Consider the following 13,684-nt stretch of genomic DNA (forward strand, 5'->3'; position numbering starts at 1 on the left):
TAGTTGAAATAACTAGTGAATACAATTAAACCAAAAATTAAAAAACAATTGTAAAGATCTTGTATTTTAAAAATTTATTACTTCATATATATATATTTATCAGATTTAAAAAAAGAATTGTGACTATCAACTGAATTTTTTAAATATTTGTGCAGAATATTAGTAAGAACGAAAAAAAATGACATAATATTATGTAAAAGAGAAAATAAAAAAAAGATGTCAAATAAATATTGATTTATATAGAAAACATAAAAAGGAGTAAGTATAAAAAAAGATGATGAATTATATTTTATTATTCAATTTATACCTATTAAAAAAAATAACATTAATATTAAAATCATACGGTATCTTATATAAAAATAACTAGTAAGAGACTATAAAAAATATAGAGTAATCTATATAAAAATAAAAAATAGGAGAATATAAAATTATAGAGTAATCTAAAAAAAATAAATGTCATGAAAGTGAGAAGGAAAATGAAAAAAAAAATCCTAAACTATAATAATAAGGCACATGAGAAGTAGAAATAAAATAGTTAAAATTAGTTCAATTAGAAACAAAAGGATTTAAAAGTAATTTAAGTCAAATCTTTTTTATCATGGTTAGTTGAGTTATTGTCATTTTCTTCTTCACTTTCTTCCTAATAAATACAATTACATAGTCACTTACTATATATATTTAACAAAAGTGGTAGGAAAAAAAAGATATATGAAATTATGTGAGAAGTGATAAAAAAATATATATAAAGTGAATGTTGATTTATATAGTAATATAACAAAAAATAAATATAAAATGTGAAAATAAATTAAAATTTAACTCAATTTATACCTATTAAAAAGAATTTATTAACATTGAAAGAATATAATAGCTTATATAAAATTAAAGAATAAAAAAATATGAAAAGTAATATTTAAAAAATCCTATTAATATTAAAAGCATAGAGTAATTTATATAAAATTAAAACATAAATAAAATTGATATATTATGTATCAAATACAATTCAAATATGTAAATATAGTCCAATAATAAAATTTATCTTTGCCAACGAGAAGATGCGGGTTTGATTCCCACTATTTGCCCTTTCCATTACTCAAAAGAAAATTCTGACTCTTTCTTAAACCTAATAAAAAATAATTTGTTGTATGGCAGTTCTAGAAAACCGTACCTCAATATCCAAAAAGAACTATATTAGATGCATGGACTCAAAAGAAAATTCTGACTCTTAAACCTAATAAAAAATTATTTGTTGCATGGGGTTCTAGAAAATTGCACATTGAGATCCAAAAAAAACTATATTAGATGCATGGACCGCACTTCGATATCCAAAAAAATAAACTATATTAGATGCGTGGCAGCTCGAGATAAAAAAAATCTTTGGTTAGCGCAATCACTATCACTATCACTATATTAGATGCATAACAGTTTCAAAAATCTCTTTGTAAAAGAAAATATTTTTGGACAACGCAATCACTATCATTATATTAGATGCGTGACAGTTCTAAAGAAACACACCAAGGAAAGGTTTTTCCATGGTGCAATCACTATCACTATATTAGATGCATGACAGTGCTAAAGAAATTAAACGCACCTCGAGATAAGAAAAACCAAAAAAACTCTTTGTAAAAGGAATGGTTTTTGGACAGCATTGAAAGCTTATTTATTACCGCAATCACTATCACTATATTAGATGCATCATAGTTCCAAAGAAACGCACTTCGAGATTAAAATAATTCAAAAAACTTTTTGGAATAGGAAAGATTTCTGTACAGCATTGAAAGCTTATTCATCAACGCAATCAATTTTTACGAAAAATTTTAAAAAAAATTTTGTATAAAAAAATACAAACATTGAAATACTCTGAATTAGTTGGATTCTATTCTCTAATAGAATATAGAATTTGTATATAATATTAACTAAAATAGTTTCAAATAGTTATATTTTTTAATAAAATCAAAAAAAGAAAATTTTAGAATTATTTTTATTTAATTTTAATAGAATTTTTAAATAAAAATAATTCTATTAAATAAAAAATTTTACTTATAACTCATATAAATATCTATTTTAGAATCTATTTATTTTATAAAAAAATATTTTGAATAGAATACTAAATTAGTGATCCAAAAATAATAAATTTTTGAATTTCAAATCCTATCATTCCTATCTCTGACTAATACGTGTCGTAGGAAAAATAATAAGGGATCAATTGAAACCAATTCAAATCGGATATATATATATATATATATATATATATATATATATAATATTTTAAGAATTTATTACTTCATATATATGTTTATCAAACTAAAAAAAAGAATTGTGGCTATCAACTGAATTCTTTAAATATTTGTACAAAATATTAGTAAAAATAGAAGAACAAAAATAAGTGACATAATATTATGTGAAAGAGAAGATAGAGAAGAGGTATAAAATAAATGTTAATTATATAAAAAATATAAGAAGGAGTAAGTATGAAAGAAGAGGATGAATTATGTTTTATTATTCAATTTATACCTATTAAAGAGAAATAATATTAACACTAAAATCATATCGTATCTTATATAAAAATAAATAGTAAGAGACTATAAAAAACAAAGTAACCTAAAAAAAATAAATGACATAAGAGTGAAAAGAAAAATGAAGAAGAATCCTAAATTGTAACACTATATAATAACCATAAGAAAGAATAAGTATAAAAGAGGATGAATTATGTTTATAGCTAATAAAGAGAAATAATATTAACATTGATCCTATATAAAAGTAGAGAAGAAGAGAATATGAAATTATAGAGTAATCTAAAGAAAAATAAATGTCATGAGAGTGAGAAAGAAAATGAAAAAAAAAATCCTAAGCTATAATAATAAGGCACATGAGAAGTAGAAATAAAATAGTTAAAAGTAATTCAATTAAAATAAAAAAGATTAAAAAGTAATTTAAGTTAAATCTTCTTTCTCATGGTTAGTTGAGTCATTATCATTTTCTTCTTCATTTTCTTCCTAATAAATACAATTACATAGTCACTTACTACATATATTTAGCAAAAGTGGTAGGAAAAAAAAAGAGATATAAAATTATGTGAGGAGAGATAAAAAAAATTATATAAAGTGAATGTTGATTTAGATAGTGATATAACAAAAAGTAAATATAAAATGTTAGAATAAATTAGAATTTAACTCAATTTATACCTATTAAAAAGAATTTATTAACATTGAAAGGATATAGAAATTTATATAAAATTAAAAAATAAGATATGAAAAATAATATTTAAAAAATCCTATTAACATTAAAAGCATAGAGTAAGCTATATAAAATTAAAACACAAAAAAATTGATATATTACATATCAAATACAATTTAAAAATGTGAATTAGTCCAATGATAAAAATTTTCTATCAAGGAGATCAAAAATAAATAAATTACATTAAATGCATGACAGTTCTAAAGAAACGCACCTCGAGATACAAAAAAATCTAAAAAATTATTGAAAAAAGAAAAGATTTTTGGATAAGCATTCAAAGCTTAATCATCAACGCAATCACTGTCATTGTATTAGATGCATGATAGTTCCAAAAAAGCACATCTCGAGATAAAAAGATTTCAAAGAAACATATTTTTTAAAATTATTTTTATTTAATTTTAATAAAATCTTTAAATAAAAATAATTTTATTAAATAAAAATTTTTACTTATAATCAAAGAAACGCACGAAACACATATAAAAAAAATCTAAAAAATTATTTGTAAAAGAAAAGGTTCTTGGACAGCGCAACCACTATCACTGTATTAGATGCATGGCAATTCCAAAAAAATGTCTATCGAAATATAAAAATCCAAAAAATCTAAAAAATTCTTTGTAAAAGGAAAGGTTTTTCGACAGTGCAATCCGATCACTATATTAGATGCATGACAGTTCTAAAGAAAAAAATCCAAAAAAACTCTTTGTAAAAAAGGAAAGATTTTTGGACAGCATTGAAAGCTTATTCATCAGCGCAATCACTATCACTGTATTAGATGCATGGTAATTCTAAAGAAACGCATCTCGAGATCTAAAAAAATAAACTATATTAGATGCATGGCAATTCCAAAGAAACGCACGAAATGCATATAAAAAATCCAAAAAACTCTTTGTTAAAGGAAAGGTTTTTGGATAACGTAATCACTATCACTATATTAGATGTATGACATCTCAAATAAAAAATCTAAAAAATCCAAAAAGTACTTTGTAAAAGGAAAGGTTGTTGGACAGCACAATCACTATCACTATATTAGATGCATAGCAATTACAAAGAAAACGCATATCGAAATAAAAAAAAATCCAAAAAACTCTTTGTAAAAGGAAAGGTTTTTGGACAACGCAATCACTATCACTATATTAGATGTATGGCAGTTCCAAAGAAACGCATCTCGAAATAAAAAAAAATCCAAAAAGCTCTTTGTAAAAGGAAAGGTTTTTGGATAGCACAATCACTATCACTATATTAGATGCATGACAGTTCTAAAGAAACGTATATCGAAATAAAAAAATCCAAAAAATTCAAAAAATTCTTTGTAAAAGGAAAGGTTTTTGGACTGTACAATCACTATCACTATATTAGATGCATAGCAGTTACAAAAAAAAAATGCATCTCGAAATAAAAAAAACCAAAAAACTCTTTGTAAAAGTAAAGGTTTTTGGACAACGCAATCACTATCACTATATTAGATGCATGACAGTTCCAAAGAAACGCATCTCGAAATAAAAAAATCCAAAAAATCCAAAAAGCTCTTTGTAAAAGGAAATGTTTTTGGACAGCACAGTCATTCTCACTATATTAGATGTATGGCAGTTCTAAAGAAACGCATCTCGAAATAAAAAAAATCCAAAAAATCCAAAAAGCTCTTTGTAAAAGGAAAGGTTTTTGGACAGCACAATCACTATCTCTATATTAGATGCATGGCAGTTCTAAAGAAAACGCTTCTCGAAATAAAAAAATCCAAAAAATTCTTTATAAAAGGAAAGGTTTTTGGACAGCATTGAAAGCTTATTTATCAGCACAATCACTATCACTGTATTAGATGCGTGGCATTTCCAAATAAACGCACCTCAAGATTAAAAAAAAATCTCAAAAATTCTTTGGAATAGGAAAAATTTTTCAATGCAATCAATTTTTACGAAAAATTTAAAAAATTTTTATATAAAAAATACAAACGTTAGAATACTTTGAATTAGTTGGATTCTATTCTCTAATAGAATATAGAATTTGTATATAATATTAACTAAAATAGTTTTAAATAGTTATATTTTTAATAAAATCAAAGAAATAGAATTTTAGAATCATTTTTATTTAATTTTAATAGAATCTTTAAATAAAAATTTTTATTTATAACTCATATGAATATTTATTTTAGAATCTATTTATTTTATAAGAAAAAATATTTTGAATGGAATATTAAATTGGTGATCCAAAAATAATAAATTTTTGAATTTCAAATTCTGTCATCCTTATCTCTTAGTAATACGTATCTTAGGTGAAGTAATAAGGGATCAATTAAGACCAATTCAAATCGGAGATATATATGTATAGTAGGCAAGATGTATTGGGATCACTTAAAATTTAATAATATTTTATTAATATAATATTATTATGTTATTAAAAAAATAAATAATAAGAGTTTTTTTTTTTTTTACTTTAGCCAACGCACAATTTCACAGGCAATACACTGAAAACGGTACTAATTTCTATTATTAATTAGATTATCCTATGAGAATAAAAACAACAAAATTATATGAAAATTTATTTACAATCTCTATCCCAAATTATTGATGATTTTATACAAAAATTAGGATAAAAAGCAACTTAGAGCTATTTATCTCACTGTTGACTATAACTATTTAACTATAAAACTCTATAAGTTATTTAATTTTCACAGAGGAAAGAACCTTGAAGTATGATCATGCTTCTTCAAAGTGTTTATTTTCAGAAGGTAGGATAATAGTCACAAGTAAGTACTAGAATGTTAAATATATAGTTCTATACATAGATCTATAAGCTGCATCCATCATGTATAGAACTATGTATTTAACATTTTAGTTCTTACTTGTGACTATTATCCTACTTTCTGAAAATAGACACTTTGAAAAAGCATAATCATATTTTAAGGTTCTTTCCTCTATAAAGATTAAACTACAAAAAATCTTTGATCCAAATAATCTCAATGCCACATTCAAAAAACTTCATAGAAACGTCTTCATTGCCTAAAAGACAATGCTAACGAAATATGTTGATAGAAGAACTCAGTTATCACATAGAATTCGTCTGTCAACAATATTTCACTAATATTGCTTTTTAGCCACACAAATCAGATGAAGACATTTCTATGAAATATTTTGGATGTGTCATTGGAGTTATTTGGATCAAAGAATTCTTGTGGTTCATTGTATTCCTCAACTGTTACTGCCACGGCTACTCAAACCACTAGGCATGTCTCGCTAACAAGCAATTTCACAGCACGGGTGCCAAGATCATTCAATATTTCTATGCATTCTTTCAAATCTGAGTCATTTACCATCATCATCCATTCCTCGTCATCGTCGAGATACTTCAGCTGGAAAGATCCGATTTGTAATTTGAATCTTGTTGCAACTTCTTCATAGAGCTGGAGACAACCAGCTGCAGGGTCAAACTTGAAACGGATAATATCTTCTTTGTAGACAGCTTTTACAGTAATTTTTGATCCACTACCAACACAAGGTGATTTGGCTTTCAAATGTTTCCGCTTCTCAAATTTCCGAGAGCCACGCAAAATTGAGCCAGAGCCATTCGACGAGTCTGACATGCTTGAAGTAGTGGGACTGTGATGCTCGCCGAGCTTGTCAGCCATCTCATCAGCAACCAGGGTGTTTGGACTGTGATATGCTATATCACACCAAGAACTTTCCAAAATAGAAACCGGAAAGGGTTCCTGCCGTAATCCACCATCATCCATGGCTATTGGTTTTGAATCTACACCAACAGAAAAAAAGCTTTGTTTTTCTTCAACTCACCCTTGGAATTAGATATAAGCATGTCTGAATGCAGAAGCTAAATTCTTACCTTTGCTACCAGATGCAGGATCAGGATATTTTACAGAACATTTCTTCCCGAAGAGAGAACTTTTATGTGCATTAATTTCTTGGTTGCTTGATCCTCCTAGCATAAATCCCCCCTTGTAAGGATCAAACTCCAGTCCTCCTTCCACACCCTTGACTGAGTCAAGCACGGTTTGTATATTCTTTAACGAACGATTAACTTTATTGATCTTGCGCGATGGCCATCTTGAAATTCCGTGTTGCCTGCATATCCTTTTCAGGGTTGTTGGGCAAACTGTTCAAGAAGAATCACTTGTCAATAATAATCATCTTGGTGTTTTTCACAAATATTTATCATCTATATATTTTTAGAACCAGAATCTATCATCTAACCCAAAATAATATGCTGATTGAATAAGTTAAAAGAAAATCTGCAGGGACAAAGCTGTAGTAGTCTTACCACCAAGGCTTTTAGCCGCATCTTTAAGACTACCGGAGAAATATTGCTGGAGAACACTCAAGCTAAAATTCTTCTCCACTGAACTTTTCTTTTTCTCAGTCTGCTTTCTTGATTCATCCATTGCCTACAAAGTTGAATCATAAATTATAATAAATGATTTCTCAAATGAAGCAACTGTTAAGATATACCTGGTTATGAGCAGCTTCAGTTTCATTGTTTGTCATGGACATAGGCTGGACCGAATCATGGTCACCATCCGGCGACATATGAGAGCCTTCTTCCTTTGAAAACTGCACTTGCGAACCTTCTATCCCGTGTAATTCAGCATCCGAAACTGACCTCAAACTCTGACACATTCTCTGCACAGTATCTGATAGATTGTCTAATAAAAGTTGCTGTTCTTCACTTCCATTCATATTGACAGGTAGAAAGAATTCTATTATGTAATCATCATCATTGGTATGAATACTCCTTAGCCTGACTGCAACGGCAGCATTCAACTTATATTTTCGCGCATGGTGAACAAGGGGATATTCACTAATATTATAGGCCTTCACATCGGGACAGAAGAATGGACGATTTGATTGAAGAGCTTTCCCAGCTACACCTTGCCCTTCCTCGAGATAATGTTCAACACATGCATGAACAAATCCTCCTACCACAATATCATTTATATAGCAAGCTGATTCTTCAATGCATAATACAGTTTTTTCACCAGGAATTTTACGCCCATCTTTAATCCGTATCCTTGAAGCTTCATCTCCTACTCCCTCACTATAATAACAGGGGATCCATGTCAATGCCAGTGGCAAACGATGCGCATGACACACAGCTCGTAACACATCAATTATCTCTGTTAAAGCTGCTCTTTTGTTATTTGATAGACACTGCAGAGAAAATAATCAATCTGAGTAAGAAGTTTTTAAATCCAGATGAAAACACATCATTCTGAAAGTTCAACTTTGTTTTTGCCCCTTCTATTTACAGTACCTGGGACATAAGTCGTGGAGGAGTAGTAGTCCTTAAATTAACAAGCTGCAAAAACAAATCAAAAGATTTCCCACTGTAAATAGATGTGCATGTATGAGTATAGCATTCAAAAGATTACTGCATACGATTTCTATAGTTTCACTTATGGCAAAGTAGAACTAATTTCATATGCAGAGAATTTTTCTACTTGCCTAACTGCTCCTCAACTATGGTTACAACATCATATTGAATGCATAAGATACTTTGTTAGCCAGGGCAGAAATTTCTACATGACAACCTTGTAGTAAAACATCCAAGTCTCTAATGACAATGTGAAAAGAATATGAAAAAACATCAAACAAAAAACACATTTAACATGTTTCCCAAACATTGTATAATATTAAGCGAAACAAGCAAATGGGAGTAAAAGAGAAACCAACCTGGAGTGCACTGCTAACAATTTCTAGTTCTTTGTCAAAATCAGTCTTTTCCTTTGTAGTGACAAGTTCTAGTACAGCACAACAAGGTGGTTCAGCGAGCGTATCAATTATGGGAACCGCAATCGATCCACGAACCTCGTGATTAATTGCATGCTCCACCCTCAGGTACTCACTTTTATTGTAGTACCCAACATTGGAGGTCCATTCAGGAATTTGGGAGATAAACACACGTCCGGGAAGCCCTGGAAAAGACCCTGGTTTGTCTTCAGCAGAAAAGGTAAATTCCCTCGACACGTCTCGATATCCAGCTAGTATGTGATCTAGCAAATAGGGTTGCTCACTTGTGCTTAAGATGAAGTCATTACCATGCTTCATTGGTGCCCAAACTTGTGTCAATATTCCATCACCAACTAATTCCTTAAACAAGTCCATAGCCCTCAGCATTCTCTCATCAAGCGACCAAGCAAATGGTCTAGGCACCAAGCAATTTCCCATGTCAGCAGCACTCAATTCTTGAAGTGATCCATTTATGTTATTCATATCATTTGCATCTTCTGACAACCCAAGTTGGGTCTCCAATTGCTGTAACACAGCCTTCTCATCGAAACCCAAGGAGGTTTCAGTAGCATTATAATTTCCACAATCTTTTGTCATAAAGTATGGATCATTGTCCTGTTCCACTAAACTGAATGCATCAGGTGGAGAATACGGCATAGAGGCAAGTGATGAAATTCCATTATCTAAATTATGATCAGTCACAGATGGAATATTACCCCAACCAGCAAGGTTATCGAAGTTCATGAGATCAGGGAGGTTGTCAAGCATCTCCTCTGATACAAGATTTTTTATTCCGTTGTCTATCATGCTTGGTCCATCGAATTGAGCGCCAGGAGGTGTCCAATACCCAATTCCCTCTCCCTCAGAGAAAAACTGATCTTCCATGATTATGTTAGAAAACAAACTTCAAATCAAAATTCAGCCTGTGTTAGAGTTCTTTTGTTGGCAAGTTTCCACTCGAAATTCCTTCCCAGATTACCAGCGTCCGACAAGCCTGAAAAGTTAACACTTCTGCCAAGTCATCAGTAAAGAGTAGGAAATTAAATCAAAACTTAAACTACAAATATTCTCAAGACAAATAGAAAAAATTGGTAAACTGCTATTTTGGTCCCCAACTTTTGGCTTAAATTTTAATTTAGTTTTTAACCTTTCAAACTTTTATTTTGTGTTAAAAGGTTTTTAACGGATTCAATGTTATCCTAGTCCCACGTTTAAACTCAGAAAAGTTTCAAACTTTATAATCAAAATCTAGAATTAACCAACCACATAAAGAGGGCCAAAAGAAAAATCTAAAACATACGAAAAAAATAACTACTTAAGAATTCCCAAAACACACCAGAAAATTGTGAATAAACAATAATCTACCTCTCTGTCTATCTATTTTAGTATGTTGTAAGGAGCCATAAAAGAAATGAGACTGAAGATTGAGAAAATTGTGTAAGAAAGATTGAATAAACAACAATCTATCTCTCTGTCTATCTATTTTAGTATGTTGTAAGGAGACATAAAGGGAATGAGACTGAAGATTGAGAAAACTGTGTAAGAAAGATTGCTTCTATATAAAGGAAGAGAAACCAAAAGAGAGACAAAAAGCTGGTGTAAGTCGAGTTAAGTTAAGATAAACCTACAACGTAAGAGTTACTAAAAATAGAAAGTCTTTGTCATGGTGAACTCTTGACAGCCTCAAATATCAGTCTCTGGCTTCAGCTAGAACTCTTCGAAGTTGTAGTTCCCTTTTTCTTTTTTTTTTTAAGGATAATTTACATTATTAAATTATTTGATGATCTAATATACAAGTTCCAACGATTGAATTTTCGTTGCATACGAGTGCAATTATTTTATAGCGATTTCCAAAATTTCATGTCCATACCCCGTTGCGGAATATATCCGAACACATATACAGCATAAACAGCTATAGCTGTTTAGTTATAATCTACTACAAATTGTAGAGATTTATGATCAAGTGTTAAGCCAATGATGATGGTAATGAGACTGGCATTGAGAGGTGGCGTCAAAGTTAAAACCATGGTTAATATGATAAAATTGGATTAAAAAAATTGATTAATTATTTATTAATTAAAAAAATAACTAATTAATATTAAAGATAAAAAAAATTTATCCCATACTTTAAGATAATATAAGTGTATAATATTATAATTAAAAATAAATTCATTTTAATTAAAATAACCAATTATAATTCAAGAGTCAAATTAAATAAAATTGCCCTAAATTATTTGGCCTTTATATAAAAGTTTATGTTTATAACATGAACTCTATGTTAACATAAAAGTTCATGTTATAAACATAAAGTTCATCATATTAACATGAATTCATATTATAAACACAAAGTTCATGTTATAAACATAAAGTTAGTTCAACATAAAGTTTATAATCTATTATAAAATGAGAGAAAAAAAATAAAGGAGAAATGAGTTCTTGATTTTTTTTTTTTGGAAGATACCTATGTTCTAACAAAACTTAATTATTTATAAATCTCTAATTATTAAAAATGTGAGATTCATAAGTTTTTCTATTAAGGTATATAAATTGTCTTAAGTTTTCAATAGTTAAAAATTTATGAATAATTCATTTTAATTCGAATTTATATGTTTTTATAAAAAAACAGTTAAAAACCTATTATTTGTTTTTATATTTAATTATATAATATCAATATACATAATTTATTTAAAGAGTGATTAAGTTAAATAATAATAAAAATATGATAGTAAAATAACATAATAAAATTAAGCTCATGATATTTGTATGGTTACTTAGACATGCTATAGCAATTAACAGAAAAAAAATAAAAATCAAAATGATTCTTAAAACTCTCTTTGAACTGTGTCAAAAAAAAAATAGAGACAAAAAATATTTAGAATGAGAAGTAAAGATAAATACATATAAAAAAAAGTCTAAAAAAATAAATCTTTTTCTTTTGTCACTCCAAAAGTTAGGATACAAAACTTTAAGAGAAAGAAATTTTTGTTAACTTTATTTTATTTTGTTCTCATAAAAATGACAAATTTTCAAATTTTTAGTGATAGAAAGAGATCATTAGGTTAAAATCAAAATTCACAAATTTAAAAATATAACATCTAAATTATCAATTTGAATAAAAATTTAAATCAATTTTTTTTCTTAAAAAAAAGGAAGAGAGCTGAAATTTAAAAATTTGTCAGTTTTATGAGAATAACACAAAAAGAAAAGTTAACAAAAATTTCTTTCTTTTAATTGAATTTTTTATCCTATTTTGGAGTGACAATTTTTTTTTCTATTTTTGAGACTTTTTTTTTTATGTATTTATCTCTCTGTTTCTCATTCTAAGCCTATAAAGCACAAACATTTTCTTAATTTGTCGTGTCTCTGTGTTGGACACGACACACACGGACACTTGTTCGATATGCGTGTGTTCTGTATCCAATCGTGTCTTAATAAAAAATTAAAAAATTCTTCTCCAAACACGTTTGAACACACTTAAATACTATTATATGTCAGCAAATCTAGACTTATTCTTAATATGTATTTTTAAAATGAGTTTAGAAATAGTATATATTATTAATGATTAAAACAATATATTTTAAATATTTTATATAATTAAAAAAATATATATTAAAAATAATTAAAAATTAATTTATATTTTAATATCAACAAATACTAAAATATCATTTTAATTTATCTAAAAAATACTTTATGTTTTATATATAGACTATGTCCCCATATCTTAAAAAAATTTTAAATTCGCATATTCTATATTCGTGTCCGTGTCCATGCATCATAGTTCTAAACACTTTTTACCTCTATTCATTTAATCTATATTTAAAGATACAGTCCAAAAAAGTCTTAAAAATCATTTTCATTGTTATTTTTTTTAGTAATTGCCATAGCATGTCTAATTAAACATACAAATATCATGAGTTTAATTTTAATATGTTACTTTAGCATCATATTTATATTATTATTTAATTAAATAATTATTTTTAATATAATTATGTATAATATTAATATGATATTATATAATTAAATATAAAACAAATAATAGGTTTTTAACTTTTTTTTATGAAAACATATAAATTCGAATTATAAAATGAATCATTCATAGGCTTTTAACTATTGAAAAATTAAGACAATTTATATACCTTAATAGAAATTTATGAATCTCTAAAACATAGGTATCTTAAAAAAAGAATAATCAAGAACTCATTTCTCATTTATTTTCTTTCATTTTATAATCGATTTCAAAAAACAAAAAATCAACCTTTGAGCTACGTAAGTCTTGTCTTTGTGATAAGGTTGTAATCTTGGAAAACGGATGCCCAGGAAGGAGAAGATTTACATTCTTATCTTCTTTCTCTTATTTTATTAATTTTTGCCAGATATTTTCTTTAATTATTATATATTTTATGTATATCCTTGTATAGCTAAGTTTTTAAATTAGTGGGTGATCAAATAAAATATTTATTCATATAAAATTGCAATTTATTATTATTATTATTATTATTATTATTATTATTATTATTATTATTATTATTGTCAATTTTGATCTTTGCAAAAACTTAATAATTTTATATTTTATTTTGTTATCTTTTTACATATATGTGAGTTAATTTTAATATAAACTTTTTTGTATAATTATCTAATTAATTAAATTCATACATTTATATGCTTTTTTAACTAATAATTGTGAAAATTAATTATTTTTATTAATATAATAATAT

The 13,684-nt window shown here is 27.2% G+C and overlaps 1 protein-coding gene across 1 annotated transcript; it reads right to left on the reverse strand.

Annotated features, from left to right (window-relative positions):
• Positions 1-6,186: 6,186 nt before the first annotated feature.
• LOC130969987 (protein NLP8-like) lies at positions 6,187-9,897 on the reverse strand. Its single transcript, XM_057895914.1, has 6 exons — positions 8,913-9,897; positions 8,494-8,538; positions 7,692-8,390; positions 7,504-7,627; positions 7,069-7,338; positions 6,187-6,978 (listed from the first exon to the last, which is right to left on the reverse strand). Exons 1-6 carry the CDS (start codon positions 9,852-9,854, stop codon positions 6,443-6,445), a joined length of 2,616 nt encoding a protein of 871 aa, XP_057751897.1. The 5' UTR covers positions 9,855-9,897; the 3' UTR covers positions 6,187-6,442.
• Positions 9,898-13,684: the final 3,787 nt, after the last annotated feature.

This window comes from Arachis stenosperma, chromosome 3 (assembly GCF_014773155.1).
Source record: "Arachis stenosperma cultivar V10309 chromosome 3, arast.V10309.gnm1.PFL2, whole genome shotgun sequence".
Classification (NCBI taxonomy): Eukaryota; Viridiplantae; Streptophyta; class Magnoliopsida; order Fabales; family Fabaceae; genus Arachis; species Arachis stenosperma.

Coding starts and splice junctions, on each gene's coding strand:
- LOC130969987 (XM_057895914.1), bottom strand. CDS start 9,854: ATGGAAGATCAGTTTTTCTCTGAGGGAGAGGGAATTGGGTATTGGACA. Junction 8,539..8,912: donor TTGTTAGCAGTGCACTCCAG/GTTGGTTTCTCT, acceptor TTGTTTTTGCAG/CTTGTTAATTTAAGGACTAC. Junction 7,628..7,691: donor CTGAAGCTGCTCATAACCAG/GTATATCTTAAC, acceptor TCAACTTTGTAG/GCAATGGATGAATCAAGAAA.